The sequence below is a fragment of the Notothenia coriiceps genome, unplaced genomic scaffold (assembly GCF_000735185.1).
Source record: "Notothenia coriiceps isolate Sejong01 unplaced genomic scaffold, NC01 NC01_scaffold00000339, whole genome shotgun sequence".
NCBI lineage: Eukaryota > Metazoa > Chordata > Actinopteri > Perciformes > Nototheniidae > Notothenia > Notothenia coriiceps.
Window position 1 is genome coordinate 23798056 of NW_011333040.1, and position 23112 is coordinate 23821167.

A 23112-nucleotide genomic window follows, 5' to 3' on the forward strand; every position below is an offset into this window, starting at 1 on the left:
GTGTGTGCGTGTGTGTGTTGTCCTCCCTCCCCCCCCCCCCCCGTTGTCGCATAATTTCAAATTTTGAGAGTTTTACGATGTTAGGACAGGTTTGACCGTACTTACGACTTCATAAAACATTTTCCTCTACGTTCGCATTAATTTCCCGTATAACTACTGAACTACCAATGGAACCTGAGTCCTAATTAAGTACCTAAGGGCGACATAACTCTTTAATTTCCTGCCGCGCCTTCACCTTGTTAAGTGTTCCCTATTTGACAATTGTGTACGAGTCTTCGCCTAAACGCTACAAAAGCACCTAAGTTTTCAGCATTATTAATGTTTTACTCCTCTGGCTAGACTAGCCTCGTTGACACTGTTTATTAGGTTGGCTTTGTCGCCTGTTCCTGATAAAATTTTACGCGAATAGGTCTTTTGCCAAACCTGTGACAATGCACGTCTTCTTTGTAAAGATAATTTCTTTCTAATATGTTAACGACAGAAAAATACGAAATTATCGTGATTGACTTAACATAAGTTTAGTTAATAAAAACCATATAATCACATTAACTCTGTTCCGAAAATCACTGTTTAATACATAACGAAGTTAATATACATTTTTTTTTTAGTTATTTTTAATTTTTTTTTTCAGATTAACTATAAACCGGAGTTTAGTAGATCCGACCGCGGGGGGGGACGCTAGAAACCTACGGACCCCCGTGGCGGGAGGGCGTGAACCCCTTGGTGACGGAGATAGCGAGCCAAGTACAAAGTGGCGCCGACAGTCGACAAATGAGGACAGGGTAGTTGTTCTGCGACCTCTCCCGTCCCCGATATAGGTTACGTTTATGAACCATCTATGTGGATGTTGTTTGTTAATGTGTATAAATATGCACTAAATTAACATATGTGCAAGTTTTACTGCTTCATTGCTGTATGACTATGCCAATCATTTGGTACAAGTTACGAAACTGTTCAGACGTCTGTTCTCGTCCGCTTCTGGGAAAATTTTTACACATCAAAAGACTTAGCCTCTAGCGCTAACAAGTCCTATTTGGTTGCTGACATCGACCGGTCAGGTTTGGTGTTGGTACCGTATGTCGCAGTTTTACGCTCATTCACGAAATTGTGATCTTGACGTCTCCAGCGCATATGGCGATTTGGCGGTTGCCCTTTTCATGGGCGAAACTGAAACGTCCTATTGTTAGACAAGAAAATAAAGCAGGTAGTCTTTTCACTCAAAAGCTAGCGTGTCGCCTACTGGTAAATATTGGTTATCTTAGACGCACCCTGAGAGTCGAAGAGGGTACTATCATTCGAAACGAGCGTGCTATGCGTACTTCATATTGTATAGCGATGTTCACGACTAAAATTTGGAACCCAAATCTGAACAAAACAATCCATAGTTAAGAGAGCAGAGCAGATAGTATATAGAACATTCTCAAGACACAGATCGCTGGATGGATTAACGGATGTTGTCTGTTGCGCTCTGATGAAGAGAGTACAGGCTCACAGGTTACGAAATAAGGTTGACCGTGCATTGGGACGTTTGGTACGTAACCCAGGAGTTGCGACTCGAGTCAGTAGGGTTCTCGGAACATAAGAGGTTCTACAATGTGATAGATATTGATTAGGATGATAGAGGAGATAGAGAGATAGATAAGTTCTATGATAGTGAGATGAGAGAGAGATATGCATAGGGATCTCACTTGAGCGTCATCCCGGTTTACGCAACGATATCGTTGTGCATAGCAAATGCGACGTAAAGATACTCCATTTATAATGGCGACCACTATGACCATATTTACCGTTACATAAACCGCTAAAAAGTTAGCTGGAAGGATAACTGTAATACAATGGTTGTTGTCTTCACGCATGGTGGATTGGTTGGAAGTCCTTTTCAGTGCCTGAGCCCCTGAAATTCTATGCAATACGCTTTTTTTCAATGTATGTTGAGGTTTTTTGTTCGACGCGCATTTACCATGTGCACCGCCCAAGATCACCAACTTTAGACCTATTGTGTCTAATTGATACACCGAGGACAGGTTTTAATTTGGCCAAAATAGGAAAAATCTGAAAGCTCGACATTACATTAAGATAACAAAGATGACGCAGATCTAACGACATACGTGAAATACGGCCGGATTTGGTCTGGCGGCGCGACATGTTTGTCGACGCTAAGCGGGAACGATATCCTTGCCGTTCGTAGCTGTCGTGCTAGTGTGGGATAGGACAACCGAAGGGGAGGACCGAAGACAGGTAGAATTCAAAATAGACATACAAAAAATTTAGCCGAATTGACCGTCCAAGGCGGGAGACATGGTCCAAACGGCAATCGGCCATTAACGTGCTACGACGACTACGATAACCGGCGGCTATACCATAGGCGCGCTAAAGTGAGCAATTATCAAACTAGCACGAGATATTTGGCGGGGCTAGTCGCTCTCGACTAGACTAGCTATACCCTCGTATTTGGCTGTCCTGCTTCACTTCAGCATTGGCCGTGCGCCCTCTTCGTAGTCCTAGTCGACGAGCTCAGACTGGACTTCGGGGCGGGTGAGCAAATCGCGCGACGTACTCTTTGAATGCCGACAGTCCTTCTTTTTCTCCCCTTCCTTTGTTCTTCCTAGGCGAGAGGGCACAATCATAAGTTTCTAAATTAGCATTTAGAAACTTATTACATCGGAAGTAGATGATGTTCATGCAAATAGCCACTTACCATGCTTTATACAACGAACACCTTAGTACAATAACTTTTTAAGCTAGACTAAAACTAGACAATCAATGATGTTGACTTCGTTTATATGCTTTGACTCGGGGAATTGTCCCCCCCCCCCCCCCCCCCCCCCCCCCGCCCCCCCCCCCCCCCCCCCCCCCCCTATGCAAATGTTGTAGTCGGTATAGGCAGATCAGGCCATGCAATGGACGGATTGCTTTGAGACGTGGTTAAGAATAATAATAATTAGCTTTGTACGTGCCATTCAAAGTAAACAGGCCATTTTTTTAACATACAACAGGGTATCTGAAATACGACGGAAAATAGATAGAATACACACGAAATAGATAATAACATTATAATATAAAATGAATATTCAATCTCCAAACGACACTGGGAAGCCATTTGGAGACGAAAAATTTTACACGCATATATGTTATTTCACCTAACCTAACCTATTATTTCGTCGCGCGTCACATAAGCGGTACTGGTGTCTGTCAACACCAAAACCATGAACAATTGAAAGACAGCATCAAAGCTTTGTCTATACTCCCTCGACACTCGAGGACTCACGATGTCGATTGCCGACTACAAAGCCTGTACAACGCGTCAAGAGGATTTCTTAAGGTTTTCCTTATGGAAAGGCATATTCACTTTACTGACACCCACATAAACACCTTACGACTCAACAAAACCACCTTTACGACTCACAAAATCACTTACGACTCACAAAGGACTTGTACCGACTCACCAAAACACCGTTACGACGTCACTACAAGAGGACTTTACGACACCAACGAAGCACTTTACGACATCGCAATAGACTTCCGCACCACAAAGGTCTTTACGACACCAAAAGGACTTTCGACACCGCGCGGCGACAAAACCTTCGAACGGAAATTCCGTATGGCATTATGGAAGTTAATGTCAATATAGAAAGACGAGGGCGAAGTGACGTTGTAAAATGGTAGCGTCGATCGAGCTATTGTTTGACTTTTTTCAATTTACGATATAAAGTAAGGTTGTTGTACATACTAGCAAGAATTAAAATCCCTTAGGTCAATTCTTCTGTCTTGTAAAATTACCAGGGGGAATGAAGATGAGGTGATGTCCAAGTCTCATTTTACCACTGGAAAATCAATGAGAGTGTCTACACCTACTACTACACTTTATTTAGTTCCAATTTAGTCTGAAATCAAGGTGGGACCTCATTTAGGTGGTTCGATGGGAGTCATATGTTTCGTAAGTTTGATCGCGTGGAAATGGGTCGAAACTCTTGTGAAAGTACAGTTAGTAATATTTTGTAGTATATATAAAAGGACTTTACCTGTAGCGTGTACTGATTGAAAATGACAGGTCGCTGAACTCATGTAAAACTACGGTAAAAGAAAACATGCAAATGAACTCGTTGAGAATCTTACGTCTCAGGATTGACATTTTAAATCTAACGTCATGAAGGGACGAGGTGTGTGTCTTCTAACTGTTATTCATCTGATACTGAAAATGAAGAATTGTAGACTCACAAGTCGAATAAACCTGTTACTCGAGCGACAATCGACCGTTGTATTTCGTCAATTTGAACCCTTTTCGTGATCAATGTAACCATTTCCATATACACAAAAGATCCTGTGAAATTATCGATTAATAACGGGGGGGGCAACTTCCAACAGGAGTCATTTGGGGGGGCTCTTGGGAAAAAAGGTTGGGAACCACTGGATTAGAGCGATGTAAATACTATGGTAGACTACAACAAAATGAACATATTTTATCGGGATTTAATTATAATACACGTTTCAAAATGATGCCGAAGTAACAACATGCTGATACCGGTTAGTAAAAAACCATGAATTAATGCTTTGACAAGTCTGCAGACAAGACCTTTTCAAATGCGTGTTTGCTGAATGGAGATCGGATCGATCGGGATAAACTAACCTGTAGCTGCTCCGTCCCCACTCAAAACATGATACAGACATAAATAAAGCAGCGAAACAGACAGTCTGTGGTTTGTTCATGTTTAACTTTTGTCCAGTTTCTGAACAGATATGAGGAGCTGTGAGCTCTGTGTGCTAACAGCTAACGGCTGATGTTTAGGGACATATTGCGCTGTCAGATGCTGACCAATCACGAAGCGTCAATTCTTGACTGGCAGCAAAAACCACCAATCACAGCAGTGCTTCTCTGGCTGGCTCTGTCCAATCACAAACAAGAAGGGTTCTCCCTAAAGGAATACCCTTTCCGTATAAGTTGAAATGCTGTGGTGTTTCCTGAAATGCTGTTTTGACTTGCACTTCAGGGCCACCGTAGGTATTTGTTACTTTATGGCAAGTGACATCCTCATTTAAATATGCAACAATGTTATCGCATATTTTCTTGAAATCCTGCCACCCTTCTGGGCAACTTAAATTACAATAATACAAGATAATTAAATAGTTGATTTGTATTTGGTATCAACAATCTGAAATCTGCAAAGTAACTAGTTACTAATACTGTCAGGAAAAGTGCAATATTGGCTTTAAAGATGAAAAGCTAGAAATACTAGTAGCTAGAAATACTAGCAAAATGTACAGTACAGTTCTTCAGTAAATATTAGGTTCCAACACTGTAGCATATTCCATGAGTTCAAACGACTGCTGATTTTTTTTATTGCAAAAAAACGGCTTGATTTATATTGTGTTAACAATAATGTTGAAACATTGCCACTGTCTGGTAATACAAAAAGGAAACAACAACAGATCACATTTATAGTATTTGAAGCTTTTCTTAGTACAAAAACTTGAGTTTTGATCATGTTCCGACTATTCTTTGTTGTGCCTCAGCTCTCAGTGTGCAGCAGGAGTGGGGCTCCAGCCTCAATGAGAGGACCCCCTCCCCCATCAAGGAGGAGGAGCTGTGGCAAGAGGAGAAGCCCCAGACTGTGGAGCAGAACAACGTCACCTTCCTGTTGTTCCAGAGTGGAGAAGTGGGAAACAAGCAGGACAACGAGCACCTGAACTCAGACCCCGACACCCATTCAGGCACCTTGTTGCAGACCTATCCCGAGCCGGAGGCGGCCCCTGGAATTTCAGATGCAGCTTCAGGTAACGGCCTGCTGGACAGTGTGGACCTGGACTTACCGCAGTCTGAGGTGGTGGACTCGTACATCTGCACCATCTGCGGCCGTGCTTTCGCGCAGCGAGGACACTGGGCCAAACACGTGCAGGTGCACCGCAAGGCAGAGAACAAATTGGACAAGTCGTACACGTGTGACATCTGTGGAAAGAAACTCACACGCTTTGACGGGTATCAGAAACACTTGAGAATTCACACGGGTGAGAAGCCATACTGCTGCAATGAATGTGGGCGCAGATTCAGCGACAACTCCAATTACAAACGACACATTCGCACGCACATGGGACAGAAGGTGCAGCCGAGCTGAGGCCCAGGCGCACGGAGGATACAAACTCATGACACTTGCAACAACACAGGCAATACATGTCCACAGTCATTTGGATGAATATGAAAACTCTTGTGTTTATTAATGCCCTTCCTCCACCGATTTTAACTATGCCCCTCTAAAAGCTTTGCTTTATAAAAGCCAGAACAAATGAAAAGTATGTGTTCCACATTCGAAAGATTTTTTTATTTAACTCGGAGTGTCCGCGGGGTCTTAAAAAGTATTGAACGTTGATAAATCTATTTAGCGAAAATTAAGGCTATTAAAAAGTATTAAAGGGCATTTTCCATAAATAGATTTATCAACGTTCAATACTTTTTAAGACCCCGCGGACACTCCGAGTTAANTTCACTGGGGAGCCTGCACAAAGTTAAGAAATATCAGTGAAGAGATACAAAAGTGAATTGTATAATCTCAATACTGTTTAAAAGCATTATACGGCATGAAGTTGGACTTTGTAACAAACCCTTCCACAGCTTCTCTGAAGTCTTTGGTCATAAAAAGCACCTGCAGCACACTGTTCAGGTAACATGTTGACCCTTGGTTTTCCAAGCCATGGTACTTAATGGCTGTTGGAGGAAAATGCNGGCTCCCCAGTGAAAATACTGAGCATATTGATCTTCAACTTCAATCCCTGTTTGGTGACTTAAAAAGTCGTACAGCGAAAACCAAAGACATCACCAAGAAGCTGGGCATCCAAGACGGTACAGTGTAGTAGAGACACAGAGCCTTTGAAGAAGCCACCTGTGTGGACCAAACTACTATTTCAATAGTCAATAAGGTCCTTTCATTGCTTATTTTGAAAAAACAAAACAAAAAAACACAAATGTCTGCTCCTTCCCCCCTCAGTGCATGTAAACCAGGATGCTGAGTACTTTGAGAAGATTTTAGCTCTGACCAGTCCTGAAGCATCACAGGTGAAGATCATTTTGTATTGAAGGGATTTTGTATATTATTTTGAAAATACTTGTTTACGTGTCTGCATTGTTGTGATTTCAGCTCTTTCATGGACTGTTGACACACAAGACCATATGTTCTGCATGTGGTGCGGAGACGAGCACTGATAAGGGATGTTGGCATCTTCCTCTTGCATTGGTGGACAGTCAAAACTTTAACGTGGTAAGAATGTGACAGCCTGCAAACTTCACAGCATTTTCCTCTCACCATAGATATTAACTTAATATGCAATAATATGAATATTTGGGATCTATCAAAAACTCTGAGAATAGATTAGGCTGATCAGAATACCTGTCACAGAGCTGATTTCAGATGCACATGACACGAGTGCTTGTTATTAGGAGAAAGGCATTGAGGAGTATTTCAGAGCTTCACATTTAAACGGAGAAAACCAGATGTACTGCGACGAGTGTGATGACCGGTCTGATGCCACTACTGTGAGTAATGTCTACATGAACTCACCTTATATTGAAAGTGTACAGAAAGGTGTTATAACTGCATTATAATACATGCATATCTGTTTCTTTAGAAATGTGTAATAAAGCATCATCCCGAGGTTTTGATGCTGCTGCTGAAGAGGTTTGAGTTTGACTACCGTTGCATAACATATGTCAAAATCAACTGCACTGTGGACGTTCCCTGCACCCTGCAGATACCAGAGGTTTGTTTATAGTATATTTTATTTTTTCGGCCTTGACATATTTAATTCCTGATTCTCATGTCTGCCATGTTTTCCACTGGTGATCAGAATCAGCCCTATGAACTGTATGCGATGGTGGAACATTCTGGAGATCTCAGAAGTGGACATTACATTGCCACAATCAAATCTGAGGATGATGGGAGATGGTACAGCTTCAATGATAGATGGGTCACAGAGGTAAGACCGATCACTTTAACTTCAATGGTGTTAAGACTTACATATACAGGTCTGAAAAAACAAATTCATCATTTTATGTTTGGTTATTGTTTTTATCAACAGCTTGACTCCCAGCCATTCCAGTCGGATAAAGTTGAGAAGTACGTTAGATTTTTGCTCCCACTCTCAAACCCAATTTGTTATATTTCCACCCTTACTGATGGGTGAAAACTATAGAAAAGCAATTCAATTTACGAATATCAAGTGTATCTCCAAATATCTACAGATATGTCCACGCACAGACATTTATCCATACAGACATGCATGCACCAATGCACTCCTTTTATAAACATCGCACAAAAAGTAAGAATGTGTGTTTGGTAGAAGATTTCTATGTTGCTTCTTGGGAATAAATCTTACACTGTTGGAAAGCCTGTTTATTTACCTTTCACAACATTTGTGAGGAACATGCATTTGTGGGATGAGCAGCAGAGCTGAGTATGTCGGTTGCGGCCATGAAAAATGTGACAAATCTTCTCTGCCAATGCCAACAGCTTTTTATTGCTGATGAATCTTGATTGGTGGATTGGATGATTGAAGTGAAATAAAACAAGAAATATTGGCAATTTATTAATTCAAGGGCAGTCATGGCAGGCCTCCTGGCTGCCCTATCAGACCGGAGATTGGCTGCATGCAATCTGTTCTGGATTGTCTGGGCAGAGAGCCTTCAAGATTTGCAAACCTCGACTGCAAATCTGTAGAAGACTGCCTACGGTTCCCAAGGATGAGGAAAGGGTCTCCTTGGGACGCCCGCTTCGCGGCCTGTCACTGCCTTCAGTTTGCAATAATCTACCTGACACACATTTCCTTACTTTTTGTGCTTAGTTCATATTTTATTTTATATATATTTTTTTTTTTCAGTATCTGCCTAAAAATAGTACCTCAAATAAACACATTTTTAACAGAAAGCCCCTGTATAAAACACAAGCCATACATTTGCATACACATACATTTTAATTTGAAAATGACCATACTTTCTTCCACATTCCTCTCTCTAGATCCAGCAGCGCTTATCTTCTGTTTTACAGAAAAGAGAAAGGTAAGATGGCAAACATGTTCATTATGCTCACTGATGTGCAGTGTTCAGATTTCTTACCTAAACTAATTCACGCTTTTCTTCCAGTGCCTGCTGCAGGTACTCAGGACCAGAGTCCAGCTAAGAGGAGAGAGAGAGAGGAGGCCGAGGGGACAGCCGAAGAGGGCAAAGACGCTGCAGCCACTGCTTTCATCGACAGAGATGAAGGAAGAGGGATTAAAGACAAAGCCAGAGTTACGTCTAGAAAACCAGGCCTATCACCTGACATCTCTAATGTAGAGTCTAAGGAGGGTCAACAGAAAATGTGGCAAGCTTATGGCGCTGATGTGGAGCAACAGGGAGATGGGTTGAGGACAGAAACAGATGTTGAGGTAGATAAGAAAGGAAAAACTGATCCATTCCCTCTGATAGAGGATAGAAGAGTTGATGGTCGAAAACAGAACATGTCAGAAGACCGTCAGGGGATTGAAGCTAGAAGGAGAAGGGAGGATAGGAGGGATATAGAGGGAGCCAAGGAACAAAAGAGAGGAGATGACAAACATGTACAAAGGACAGAAACATCTATGACAGAGGATCAGGACAGGAGAGGGTTGGATGATGTTAGACAGCAGAAAACAAGTGTTCCACATGTAACACCTGAAGATGTTGATGAGGAAAGGCCAGCCAAAGAGCAGGAACGTAAACCTTTTCCAAACAGAGGGGACTCTTCTCGTAAACAGTTCATTGTGAAAACAATTGAGGAAGAAACTATAAAAACCTGCTCTGGCACACAAAGAAGTATTGAGACGAAGATCATTGTAATAAAGACCAGGGAGAAACCCGCACAACAGGAGCGCTTGTCATATAATTTTTCCGATATGAAGCTGAGTGAGCAACAGAAACCAGGGACCAAGAGACACATAGTGAATGTGCCAACCAGTGCAATCGATTCAAATGCAGAAAGAAAGCCAAAAGTCTCTGACACACAAGAGCAGGCTGCTGAAAATCAACATGCAATGAAAGAAATAGGTGAGGAAGAGATTATTAGTAGAGGCCATCATGCCCTAAAGGAGAAAAACGGAAAAGGAAAAAAAAAGAAAACAATTTCGTGTATTTGGAAACCGTGCAAACATGCAAACCAGACTTCAGAGTCGGATTGAGACTAAATGCTTTGTTCATTGTTCAGTGTGATTAAGTGCAACAGATTATAACAGAAAGAAGCAGAAGGGAAATGAATAGAAATGTAAAGGCACTATTTCACAGTGTATTCGAATCTCACTGAGACTCAAAGATCATACAATGTTTTTCTTTTGCTACAATTCTCTGTTCTATAGGTTTTGTTTTGAACGTGTGAATCTTCTTCAGAGATTTATAAATAGATGGCACTAAGTGTAAAATCTAAAGAAAAAAAATGTTCTCATTAATTTCTCATAAATATAAATCCATGTATCTTTAGCATTTTATTTGTGTTTGTTTTCCTATTTTACTAAGTACTCTACTATCTTAAATCAATAACGTGTTTTGCCGACTACAGTTATAAACTATTGCTGCAATGCCCTCTGACAAATGTCTTAGATGCTTTTTTCAACCAAACTATTGTAGTCCTTTGTGACATTTGTAGGAATTGCTGATGATTTTAACAAATAAAACATAAATGTGAAAGACATCATGCTTGTACATGCACTGTTTTTGTGGAAAGTTACAGGTTATGATGCTGCAGAGATTCCCTCATATTGTCCCATACAGGTTTATCTTTAAAACAATTTTCTAAAATCACAAAGAGTGAAACCAAAGAAAGAAAAACGTCAGGAAGGTCAACAGAAGAGGGCTCTATTGAAGACAATAGACATGAAACAGATAATATGTAAATAATGTTGTTGAAAAATATTTCTTGTAATAACAACCCCCGCCTGTCATACTGTTCCCCTCATTGCTCTACTTGTTTATTCTCAGATTAGATCATATTATAAATCCTTTGAAAGAACACTTTGTACCAGGACATATATCCCAGATATATAAAGCCTGACTCAATGCTTGTTAGTCAGAGAGAGGCTGATCATACCTTATCTAATCAGGGGCCGTATTCACAAAGGATCTTAGGGCTAAAAGTGGCTCCTAACTGGCGAATTTAGGAGAAACTCCTAAGCATAATGGGCGTGTCAGTCTTAAATTTAGGACTCCTTGTTTTATTCACTAAGAGCAATTCACAAAGTATTTTAGGCCTAAAAGTAGCACCTAAGTTTATTAGAGCTTAAAAGTCCTCGAGAGGACTCCTAACTCAGTAAGACCTATTCACAAAGAATCTGAAAATGGCTGCGAGACGAAATGTTTTGGAGACAATGGAAGACTGTGAATTGATCAAGAGATATAGGCTAAATCGTGAGGGTATCAAACTTGTTGTGGAATTAGTGCGGGATGCAATAACATCCCCGACTAACAGGAAATAAAATGTTTGGCAACACTACGATATTTAGCAACAGGGAAAATGCAACTTTGCAATGCCGACGATCTAAATCGTCGGCATTGCAAAGTTGCATTTTCCCTGTTGCTAAATATCGTAGTGTTGCCAAACATTTTATTTCCTGTTAGTCGGGGATGTTATTGCATCCCGCANAAAACACCACAGCATTTCACAAAACGCCACAGCATTTCAGAAAACACCACAGCATTTCAGAAAACACAACAGCATTTCACATTGGACGGAAAGGGTATTCCTTTAGGGAGAACCCTTCTTGTTTATGATTGGACAGAGCCAGCCAGAGAAGCACTGCTGTGATTGGTTGTTTTTGCTGCCAGTCAAGAAATGACGCTTCGTGATTGGTTAACGCCCGACAGCGCAATATGTCCCAACCCAACACATCAGCCGTTAGCACCTAGCACACACTCAGAGCTCACAGCTCCTCATATCTGTTCAGAAGCTGGACAAAAGTTAAACAAGTAAAAACCACAGACTGTCTACTGTATGTCATGGCGAAATACAGTCGCTGCTCATTATATTTATGTCTGTATCTGACGCTGATTGTCAGTAAGGGTGCACCGAATGGAATTCTTGACCGAAACCATACGAAAATAGGAAACAGTTGGCCGAAACCGAATGCGAAAGGCCCGAATAAGTCTGTCCTCTAAGTCAAAGTAGTAAGAAATGTATAAGATACAGTAAAAGTGAAAACTGGAACAAATCCAATCATTACAATTAATTACAATTTCAAGAATTCATGGCAATAAGGTGGTCTGTCGCTCATGAGGCATGTAAACAACATTTGTATCCATTTAGATAACGCGACAAGTACAATATGAATATGAACACTGTGGTCGCTGTCATTCCCCCCCCTATATGATAAACCCTGAGATGNTTGAGTGATGTACAATGACAATGGCATCCCGTGGAGGAATTCTGAAATGTTTTACCGTTACATCACAAAAACGCACAGCAGAACCAGACCCATGGAGCACCGGCCTCTTTATTTACTTACTCCTCTTCATCCCCTATGGGTAATAAGGCTGAGATGAGAACCCTCCATCGTATTTAGTCCTTAGCACTATGCTGCGCCTCTCCCCATGTATGGATGGGTACCGAGCCCCGGTATTAAACGGGCTCCGCCCGGGCCAGAATTATTAAAGACAGTGGTAACGTTAACCTCCGACGTTATCTGACTTTTTATCGGTACTGGAGACATTTAAAAAATATATGTCATATGTATTATTGCTACATAAACATTATATCGCAGTTTTAGTTTAGCCAACTCTGTTTCTAACATGCAATAAGACTACAACATGATGTATTTTCGAGCTTTCCAATCCAGACGAGATCTCTCTCTCCCGTCTGTGTGCGAGGGGGCGCGGCAGTTTGTAAAGGTCTCCTGACTGTGTTACAGTCATCCTGGTTGGTGGTTACTCTGGGTTCTGTCTTCAGTACAGAGTGTTGGATTTTTTTGTTAATTGGATGGGACTTGATTGGATTCAATATTAGAGTAATTTTCTAGTTTGTGTGTTTGTTTAAATATATTTGGCCTTTGTTCATGTGATTGACTGATTTACTCAAATAAAAAGGTTGATGAATTATCATCTAATGATTTGTATGATGTTTTTTTTATGTTAAAGATCACTTTGAATGATTTTAACTAATGATAATGTAGAAAAACAAATATTTTAAATTTGGGACGGTCCACATTAATTTCGGGACGGCTTAGATTGTATTTCGGGACGGTTCCGGGAGGATGGTGAAAAAAGTTAGTCGAGAGCCCTGGTTTAGAGTAATTGGAATGCAGGTAGATTGTGTTGCTTTTTAATGACTGTTTTTAAATACTTTTTTCTTAATGTCTTTCATTTTTGTAAAGCACTTTGAATTGCCTTTATTATATTATATTTGATGAAAACATTTAAATATTAAGAGTAGCCTACATACAAAATAGGGGGAAACTAGAAGGTCAATGATAGAAAATATCAAGAAGATACTGTAAATGATATCTAGAATAAAAAGAGGTGTCAATCAACAAAATCGACCGAGAGGGCCAGAGATATGGAAAATGCACCCAAATGACCCCAGAAGTGGGATTTTTTCTTCTAAATTTCTCTTAAAAGGTCAAATGTCACTTGTTTTGCATCAATCTTGATACAGGGTACTTATTATATGTTATGGTTTGGATTCCTAAAGCTATTAGTCTACTATCCCATCATTCAAGGGTGGTTTTCTTTTTTTGGACGGACACTATAATTTACATTTTTTTACTATGTTCAATCTGAATTTACTTTAAAACTATCTATATAGATTCTGACACTTCTACATCCAACTCACAAATGTAACCTTGCTTTGAGAAAAAATATTATTAATTTAACCCTTTTAGAAGTGAAGATATTGTCCTTTGTTCTGGGAATGTCATTTTTGAGCTTGAGACCTGAAAAACAGGCTCAGGGCTTAACAGGTTAAATTGACTACATTGAAATAATCCAACCTTAAGGAGCAGAACTTGATTGCTAATTTATTCATTCAAAGAAGAAGTCATTGCTACATCATGAACACACATTATACCAGTAGGACAGTATACATGTATTAATAGTGTATTATTTTCTAATAGATTCTAAGCCAGTTAGCAGCAGTGCCTAGCATAGCTGGAATACCTTGAAATATACAAAGATTTACAAATAGTGTTTACATGCTTTTCTTCCACAATTGCTTGATTTCCCAGGCCAATGCGCCAAAAGACTGAATGACTACTTGTAATACATCTTTTGCCAAGGAAAGGTATTTACATAATTAATGAGACTTATAGTCGGCGCTAATGAGCTTTATTTTCATTGCAGAGCTGATATATGCCAGCTTCAATCTAAATGATGGATGTTATAAAAACAGTAATCTTAAACATCCAAACAGCAGAAGCTACTGTAGCCAAAGATAATGTGGTGTTACACAGCAAGGTGTCTGAAGCGGCTTCTGGCTTCATCTGTCTATGTTAAATGAATTATTATTTATTATTATTAAAGGAAGGAAAAATTCCAGATAGGGGCCATGATGACGGTACACCTACGTAATTGGGTTTTTCTTAACCCTTAGGGAGCATTTTAAACCTGGAAGGAATCCTATCCAAGTCATAAAAATAGCTCACTCTGCTTTGAGGAACCTTCATGGGCATTTCAGACTGAAATGACAGTAGAACCTGCTCATATAAATTCGGGACAATGTCCAGGGAATCTGGTCTGGTAATTTTCCAGAATTTCCCTTTCATAAATAGTACATAACAGAAGACTGTCTGTGTCATATTTTTAATTTGTTCTCACTTTCTCGAAACATTCAATTTTGTTTAATCTTCAGGTGGTGCCCGGGTAGAGTGAAAAGAAGGCACAACATGGTGTGGATCACACAACGGTCATGTGGTTGTTTTGTTAAAAAACCAACGGTTCTCTTCCCGTGCCTTGAATATAAGATTTTGGTTGATTAGCCTTAACAAAGAAAAGTTCTAGAAATGTTGTTATGTTCCGGAAAGACATTTTCGATGGGGTCTTTTTGTAAATTACCCCTCTTTTTGAACCTTTGATGTTTGTTTCTCCTGCCTAATTGCAGCCCCAGTCACTGTAAATTCTCTGGACAATATCGGCTCTATTCACACGGGAGATAACACAAATATTGTACTAGGAAGATGAAGGGGTAATGTCAAATGATTGTCCAAATGATTCGGGCATTTGCATTCTCACATGCAACTATAGAACTATACCGATAGTGTTAAGATAATTTCAAGTTGGAGTGACAGTTTGTTAGGATCTAGACAAAAGCATGTTGTATTAACCCAAAATGTTGTCAAAAAAACTTGTCTTGTAACAAGACCTCAAACTATGCCTATGGAAAAGAGCCACAATGAAACAATAACTTCCTTCAAAATAACTTTCATTATTTTTACATTATATTTAATTCAATTATTTATTTTTTAATTCAAATTAGTTCTATACCGTACATTCCTTATTTGATGACCTTATTTCTCTTAAATTACTTTTTATGTGTAATCTTACTTGTCAATGAACCTGATTCTGATAATATATAATATAATGATTGTAATAATATCATGTCAGCACACTACTGCACTGGTAAAACCACATGGGAATGGTAGTTTTTAAATGACTACTTCTTTACCAGGTGATATTCAGGTCATATTAGGGAAGGTAACTTTTTGTTGTATCAAATCTTGCTGACATCACCATGGTAACTCCTTTTGTAGGTGTGGCCTGCTGCAGGTTGGAGACCGCCTCCTGTCAATTAACGGGATCCCCACAGAGGACGGAACACTAGAAGAGGCCAATCAGCTTCTCCGAGACGCGGCACTGACCAATAAGGTCTCCTTGGATATTGAGTTCGATGTAGCAGGTTTGTGAAGTCATCCCCAGTTTTATGATTCCATTACACCAAGATATATTTCCTCTTTACTAGATGTTTTATTACGTTTACAGTGTCACTTTATTTATGCTCGACTCAACTTTGGATTATTGTCAAAAATCCAACACCCTTAAAACTATTTGGATTATTATCTACAATGGTTTAAACCATTTTTGTATAGGGAAATTACAGAGCAAATTATATACACTGCTTTCTTTTTTAGCAAGCATTTAGCAGTTTTGTTGGATGTTTAAATCGATAAATTTGCACAGAGTGTGATCACTGGTCTCATTTGCTGAGAGCTTTGTGGACAGATTGTAATTACAGCTCTTCACTGCAGGGCACAGCCTTATCTGCATGCTTTTAACCCGATGAAAGTGAAACAACCACACATACCCTTTATCTGTGTCATTAACTCTGATTTCATTTTTTTTTAAAGTCATTCAATTGCATTGCAGGCGTTTCTGAACTCACAGACAAAGGGTTGATCAATCCAAGTTTTTGAAAGGGGATTTTGACAGCAAATTTAAGCAATTTTAGCAAGTATTTAATAAGTAGGATCTGTAGGGAAAATGAATCTGCGGCTTTTCCACAACTTGGCTTTACCTTCTTGTTTTAAAGAGTAACATTTAAAGGTGACCTGTGGAATTTAGCATTATCCCCCAAGATGCATCATGTAAATCCTTGAGCATTATTTATATGCATGTTTACTTGCGTCAAGTCTGCATTTTTGCTGTTTTATTCTGTCATATTGCAGCAAGTCAGAATGTGTCGCCAGCACCTGTAGATCAGTGGAATAGACACCATTGGCACTGCGTGTATCACTTTTCCCACCTTAGCATGCATGCATGCATGTGTGATTGCATTAGATAAAACAATACGTTGACCCATTCAGAGAAACTCCTCAACAAACTGGACCCAATTTAAATTAACAGAAGATATTAGGAAGGCCCACAGCACAAACATGGCCCTATAGAATGAAGCATGTGTATGAGAAAAAAATGCCATAAACAGTTTATTTCACAATACATATCAGAAAATAAAACTCATCCATCCTTTAGATTACTCTAATTTTAGTCATTTTAATGTTTATTCAGGAATATGTCTCTTATGTACAGAGCCCCTAAGGGGACATGGAAAAAAAAAAGGGAGAGAGAGAGAGAGAAAAAAAAAAAAGTTGGGATAACGGGTTAGTATCTCATGCGCACGAGATACTAACCCGTTATCCCAACTTTTTTTTGTTGAGAAAGTTACCGGTGCGCCAAGGAGGGAGTTGAACACACAGGAGACAACCATTTCATTCCAGACTGTTATGTTTATGTGGGGAAATTGCATAATTGCATAAAAGTGCATACATTATTTGAGATATATTTCGAACTCAGACTTAATTTTAAGGACACAAAAGTTACCGGTACGAGAAAATAACCCGTTATCCCGACTTTTTTTTTTTTCTCTCTCTTTTAATTTGTTTTCCATGTCCCTTTAGGGAGTCCGTACTTGTGGTATGCTTGAGAACACACTTTAATTTATATACTTTTTGAAGATTATTTTAAGGGGCCCTATTATACTTTTGAGGTTATCCCTTTCCTGTAGTGTGTTTTATTGTTTTTCTTGCATGTAAATGGTCTGCAACAATAAAATCCCTTGTGTTCCCTTTAGGGTTGCAAAATTCCGGGAATTTTCAAAGATGGAAACTTTCCACGGGAATTAATGGGAATAAACGGAAATGTATGGGAATAAACTGGGAATTTTCAAAATTGAAGGTTGGCTCTTCATAGGGAACTTAAATATAGTTGGGGAAAGTATATTTTAGCATAATCTTGAAGATTATGCTAAAATATACTTTCCCCAACTATATTTAAGTTCCCTATGAAGAGCCAACCTTCAATTTTGAAAATTCCCAGTTTATTCCCATACATTTCNCTAACTAACTACAACAACTACTACTAACTACACTAACACTACACAACTACACTACACACACACGACTACACTACACACACACACACACACACACACACACACACACACACACACACACACACACACACACACACACACACACACACACACACACACACACACACACACATACATACATACACAAATGCTCTCTTTCCAGAAGTAGGTCAAACTGTTCCCGAACTAACACTGGTCAGGAAGAGGCAGTTTCCATGGTAACTGGAAAAGACTGCCTTGTCATCATGTAGCAGAAACACATTCTCTCTGCAGTTTAACACGTGTGTGTCCCCGTGTGTGTGCCCGTGTGTGTGCCCGTGTGTGTGTCCGTGTGTGATCCATCCTCCAAGTGATAATCTGGCATGATCACACAATCCCTTCCGGTATCCACTGTGTCGGGATGACACTAAGTACATTTACTCAAGTATAGTATAATTTCCGGGTACTTGTACTTTACTTATTTTAAATTGTTGCTACTTTGCGAAACATTGTGATATTACTACAATTACTTTACGGCTGTATTTACTTTTTTAAATAAATTACATAATGTGTTTACACTACAGTACACAAAGTACACAAAATGTGCACCACATTTACAAATTAAAACACAGCAACATTCTTAAATGTATATTTAAAAACAGAATAATATCATATTTTTATGATAACACATCAAATACAACAAAGAGCAAGAACTTGACTACAATTTATAAAAAAATAAAAATAAACATACTGTACTTTATATTAAGTATAATGTTGTATTCATATTTTTAATGGAGTATTTTAGGACTGTGGTATTAATACTTTTACTTGAAGAACTTAAAGGATCTGAGTATTTTTTTCACCATTGCGTATTCATTTGTGTAATTTTTTTTAGTGTAAGAACCATCTCTATGCAACATCCGGGAGTAAATAAACCTTTAACTAACACAGTTATCAAGAGGTTGGGTGTAAGGTCAGTAACACGCACATGACTGAGATGACGCATAACTGTCCTACGCTGAATTAGAATGTACCATTAGATCACCAGGATATCAATTTTCTACACACGTTCTTACTTTTATCCCTTATATATGTGTTCTTAATGTTTTATTTTAATTGGTTCATCCTGGATTAAATTGTTTTACATACGTTTCCCCACTGAATAAAGATGAATTTTACAGTACAGTTAATTTAAAAATGTGCTTGAGTTGTGGACAACACCACCACCTGGTGGTCAAACACTGTCAGTGCATTTTCTTTAAACTTGTTGATGAGCTGATGATTCTAAACTTGTTGATTTTGTCATTTGCTTCAGCTAAATTCTTGATTTAAAACTATTTTCAGCAAACATATAACATATATAAACAATAATTTAATGACAGATTTGAAATGTGTCATTCATCTTTTGGGAGATTTGGATTTGTTTGTTTTAACACAACAATGACAATTGTCAACTTCTTGCCAGAGGTGGAAGAAGTACTCAGATCTTGTTCTTGAGTAAAAGTAGAAGTACCAGAGTACTATAGGAATACTCTGATACAAGTAAAAGTCCTGCATCCAAAATGTTAGTCTAGTAAAAATAGAAAAGTATTAAAGTACCAAAAGTAAAGTAGTCATTGTGCAGATTGGTCCATTTCAGAATAATATATATGATATGTTTTATAATGATTGATCATTAAAGTGTTCTCAAAGCTGGTAAAGGTGCAGCTAGTTTGAATGACTTTGTATACTGCAGGGTAGCTTGTGAATTTAATCCAGGTGGAACTAAAGTCTGATTTAACACTTGATTATATTTCACATCATTCATCCACATCTGTAAAGTAACTAAAGGGATTAAATACATGTAGTGGAGAAAAAGTACACTATTACCCTCTGAATATTAGTGGAGTAGAAGTACACATTAGCTTAAATGGAAATAATCAAGTCAAGTACAAGTATCTCAAAATTGTACTTACAGTAAGTACACTACTTGAGTAAATGTACTTAGTTACTTCCCACCTCTGCTTCTTGCACAACGCTTGCTGTTATTCTTTCATCCTTTGAGCCAGGGGTTCACAACCTTTTTTCCCAAGAGCCCCCCCAAATGACTCCTGTTGGAAGTTGCGCCCACCCCCCCCCCACACACACAAAGCGGGGGGGGTGGTATAATGGGGGAATTCTATGCGGTAATAAGTTTAAAAGTCTAAAAAATGCTACAACTAGTCACAAACTGGATGAATGTGAAGTATTTTGTTAAAGGAGGATGAAAGCGTAATTAAGGAGCACTATTGGAGAGACTGATGGTTATTGGACTTCCGCTGTATCAAGAAATTAAAGGACGGCGCAAGTGGAAACAATTCACAAAGGGATTAAACTGTTTAAAACACATGCTCAAAGTAAGCCGGATTTTGCCAATGTGTTTATGTGGATTCAAAAGTCGTAAATAATCTACAAAATGGAGGAGATCGATCTGATCGGAGCAACTGTGACAAATAATCCAACTGAAACTAGAATGGACAATGACTGTTTTAAAAATGCGCTTATCCAGAAAAGCCTGGTTTGGACAATTTACAGGCAGAAGAAAAATTTCTATTAAAGGTGACCTATCATGCAAAATGAACTTTTGTACGTCTTTTATACATGAATATGTGTCCCCGGTGTTCCAGGGAACTCACCAAGTGTCAGAAAACACAACCCTCTCTCTTTTCCTCCATACCCAAATCTCTTAAAAAGGGGCTGCAATGGATCTGATCCAGACTGATCCAGATTTGAACACTTATGTGACGTCACAGAAGTGGCGCTACGGTTATTGGGCCAACTCCACCAATCAGGAGGAGACAGCCACGGACATTGCCGTTCGAAAGCGCTGGAGACACTGTAGTACATATGCCAGGCCTATAGATGGTGCTGTTCTCACAGAATCAGCCCATGCAAAGACAGTGTTGAATTGAGCGAAATGAGGAATGGCTAAAATGCATGATCTGTTTGGTATTTTGAAAAATAAAAAGTATAAATATGCCTTATATCCTACACTATATTATTCAAATATAGCATGATAGGTCCACTTTAAAGAAATAATTATACATTTCTGTCTTTTTATGCCTTTAATACTAACTTGACTTTTTATTAAAATTAATTAGCCAATTGTTTTTTATATTTTATTTTAATGTAGAGACAAGGCTTTTAGTGACAATCATGTATTGCCTTACCTTACAATTATATGTAAAAAATAAATTAAAAAAAAGTCTAAATATGATATTTGGCCTCAAATCATCTGAAGCCTGGCGCCCCCCCTGCGATCAAGGGGGGAGCACCCCCCAGGTTGGGAACCACTGCTTTGAGCCATAGGGTGTCATATTGCCCATTCAATAATCAAAAGCAGGCATAAGGTATTTCTCATACATATCTGAGACATTGAATGTTTTAAACTTGCTGAGGGATAACATCAGGTCTGATGCAGACGTAATGCTCGAGTGACACCAGTGAAAGGAAGTTAACAAAGGAGAGACGAGAGATGAGAACTATAACTAAACTCCTGCAGTCTTTTCCAATTTGGCTTAGGTTCTTTGTTTTGGCACTTGAACAATACATCTAAAAAATCAAAGGCGTTCCTTTTACAACACATGTGCCCCAGAAATACTGTGAATATACAAATGTGCAAATCCTTACGCCACCAACTTGTTTAGACAGTATTGACTTGGAACAGCCTAAAACATCTAGTCCTTACGGTGGCCCTGAAGTGCAAGACACCACAGCATTTCAGAAAACACCACAGCATTTCACAAAACGCTACAGCATTTCACAAAACACAACAGCAGTTCAGAAAACGCCGCAACATTTCACAAAACGCCGCAGCATTTCAGAAAACGCCACAGCATTTCAGAAAACGCCACAACATTTCACAAAACACTACAGCATTTCACAAAACACCACAGCATTTCACAAAACACCACAGCATTTCACAAAACACCACAGCATTTCAGGAAACACCACAGCATTTCACATTGGACGGAAAGGGTATTCCTTTAGGGAGAACACTTCTTGTTTGTGACTGGACAGAGCCAGCCAGAGAAGCACTGCTGTGATTGGTTGTTTTTGCTGCCAGTCAAGAAACGACGCTTCGTGATTGGTCAACGCCCGACAGCGCAATATGTCCCAACACATTACGGAGCGTCCACACAGCAGCGTGCGTTGGCGGTGGGCGTGTCTGAAGCTTGGGGAGTCAACGCAAGCAACGCGACCAACAACCAATCACATGAATCTCCCGCCCCCGACATAAAAAGAAAAAATGCTAGCATTCCATGCTAGCTATATATACTGTCCATGCCTGCTAGCTGTCCATTCAATGTTTAAACGAGGTACACTGGATATAAACTCCCCAAACAGGCGAAAACCTACCAGTTTCACCCACTATCTCTGCCACCTTCCTCCATGCCTGGCTCCTCCGGTTTGTATCCCGGTAGATGAACAGAGACTGATCATACAGCACCAGGTGATTCACTACTCGCAGCATACACGCGGTTTGATTGGCTAGCAGTTGTACTGGCAGATTTTCATAAACGGGATTTGATTGGCTGACGCTTCCGTGAGCAACGCGTAGCTACGCTCCCCACAATGCAGTTCAGCGAAGCGTGACGTCACCCCATTCAAAGTGAATGGGCAGAAGCGTTGAAGCTTCAACGCACGCCGCTGTGTGGACGGGCCGTAACGGGGAGACGCGCTCTGGCGGCGGTCTCGTTCAGGATCCGAAAATACAATTTAAATATTTTGCATACTTACTTATTCCATTTATTCCTAGTGTGCCACTAGTTACGGTGCTGCGTGCCAATGCTGGCTGGCACGCGTGCCAGGGGTTACCAATCCCTGGGTTAGAGTTTGCGTGGAGGACCGCACGTTTTCCCGTCAAGTTAGTATTTTATAAATCGCAAACATTGCGTAGAAACTGCGGTACACAATTTTTTGAGCGTATATCCCTTTATAAATGCCCCAGAAAATGATCGTATAGGGCGTAAACACAGAGCCGTTTGCCCCCCCAAAGCGTGCGTTTGCAGATCTATCCACCTTGGGACCCGTTATCGTTTGCGGGGTCCATTTCTATCGTTTTGCTACGGCCTCGTTTAAACGAAAGGGCTATACGCAAGAGAAACTATGCGGATACAACCCGTATCGTCCTTGTGTAAACGGGGTCTAAGTCCCTGCAGTATTCTACAGATGGGTTATTAGCAGTGGTGTAGTGGGGATTTTTTTTACTGGGTGGACGGGGCGGGGGTGGTGGGTGGACGGGAGACACTATGGACGCGCTCGTGAACTGTCAACG

The 23112-nt window shown here is 39.7% G+C and overlaps 2 protein-coding genes across 2 annotated transcripts in view; both read left to right on the forward strand.

Annotated features, from left to right (window-relative positions):
- The window catches only part of LOC104949321 (probable ubiquitin carboxyl-terminal hydrolase creB), a 35326-nt gene extending 24641 nt beyond the window's left edge, over window positions 1–10685 (forward strand). Inside the window, exons 9-12 of the mRNA XM_010775666.1 lie at window positions 7834–7962; window positions 8065–8102; window positions 9000–9040; window positions 9125–10685. Coding sequence (XP_010773968.1) covers window positions 7834–7962; window positions 8065–8102; window positions 9000–9040; window positions 9125–10176 — 1260 coding nt within the window. The 3' untranslated portion in view covers window positions 10177–10685. The remainder of the gene's footprint in view (window positions 1–7833; window positions 7963–8064; window positions 8103–8999; window positions 9041–9124) is intronic.
- A 12258-nt stretch (window positions 10686–22943) lies between these two features.
- LOC104952656 (glutamate receptor-interacting protein 2-like) overlaps window positions 22944–23112 on the forward strand; it is a 43209-nt gene continuing 43040 nt past the window's right edge. Inside the window, exon 1 of the mRNA XM_010779515.1 lies at window positions 22944–22971. Coding sequence (XP_010777817.1) covers window positions 22944–22971 — 28 coding nt within the window. The remainder of the gene's footprint in view (window positions 22972–23112) is intronic.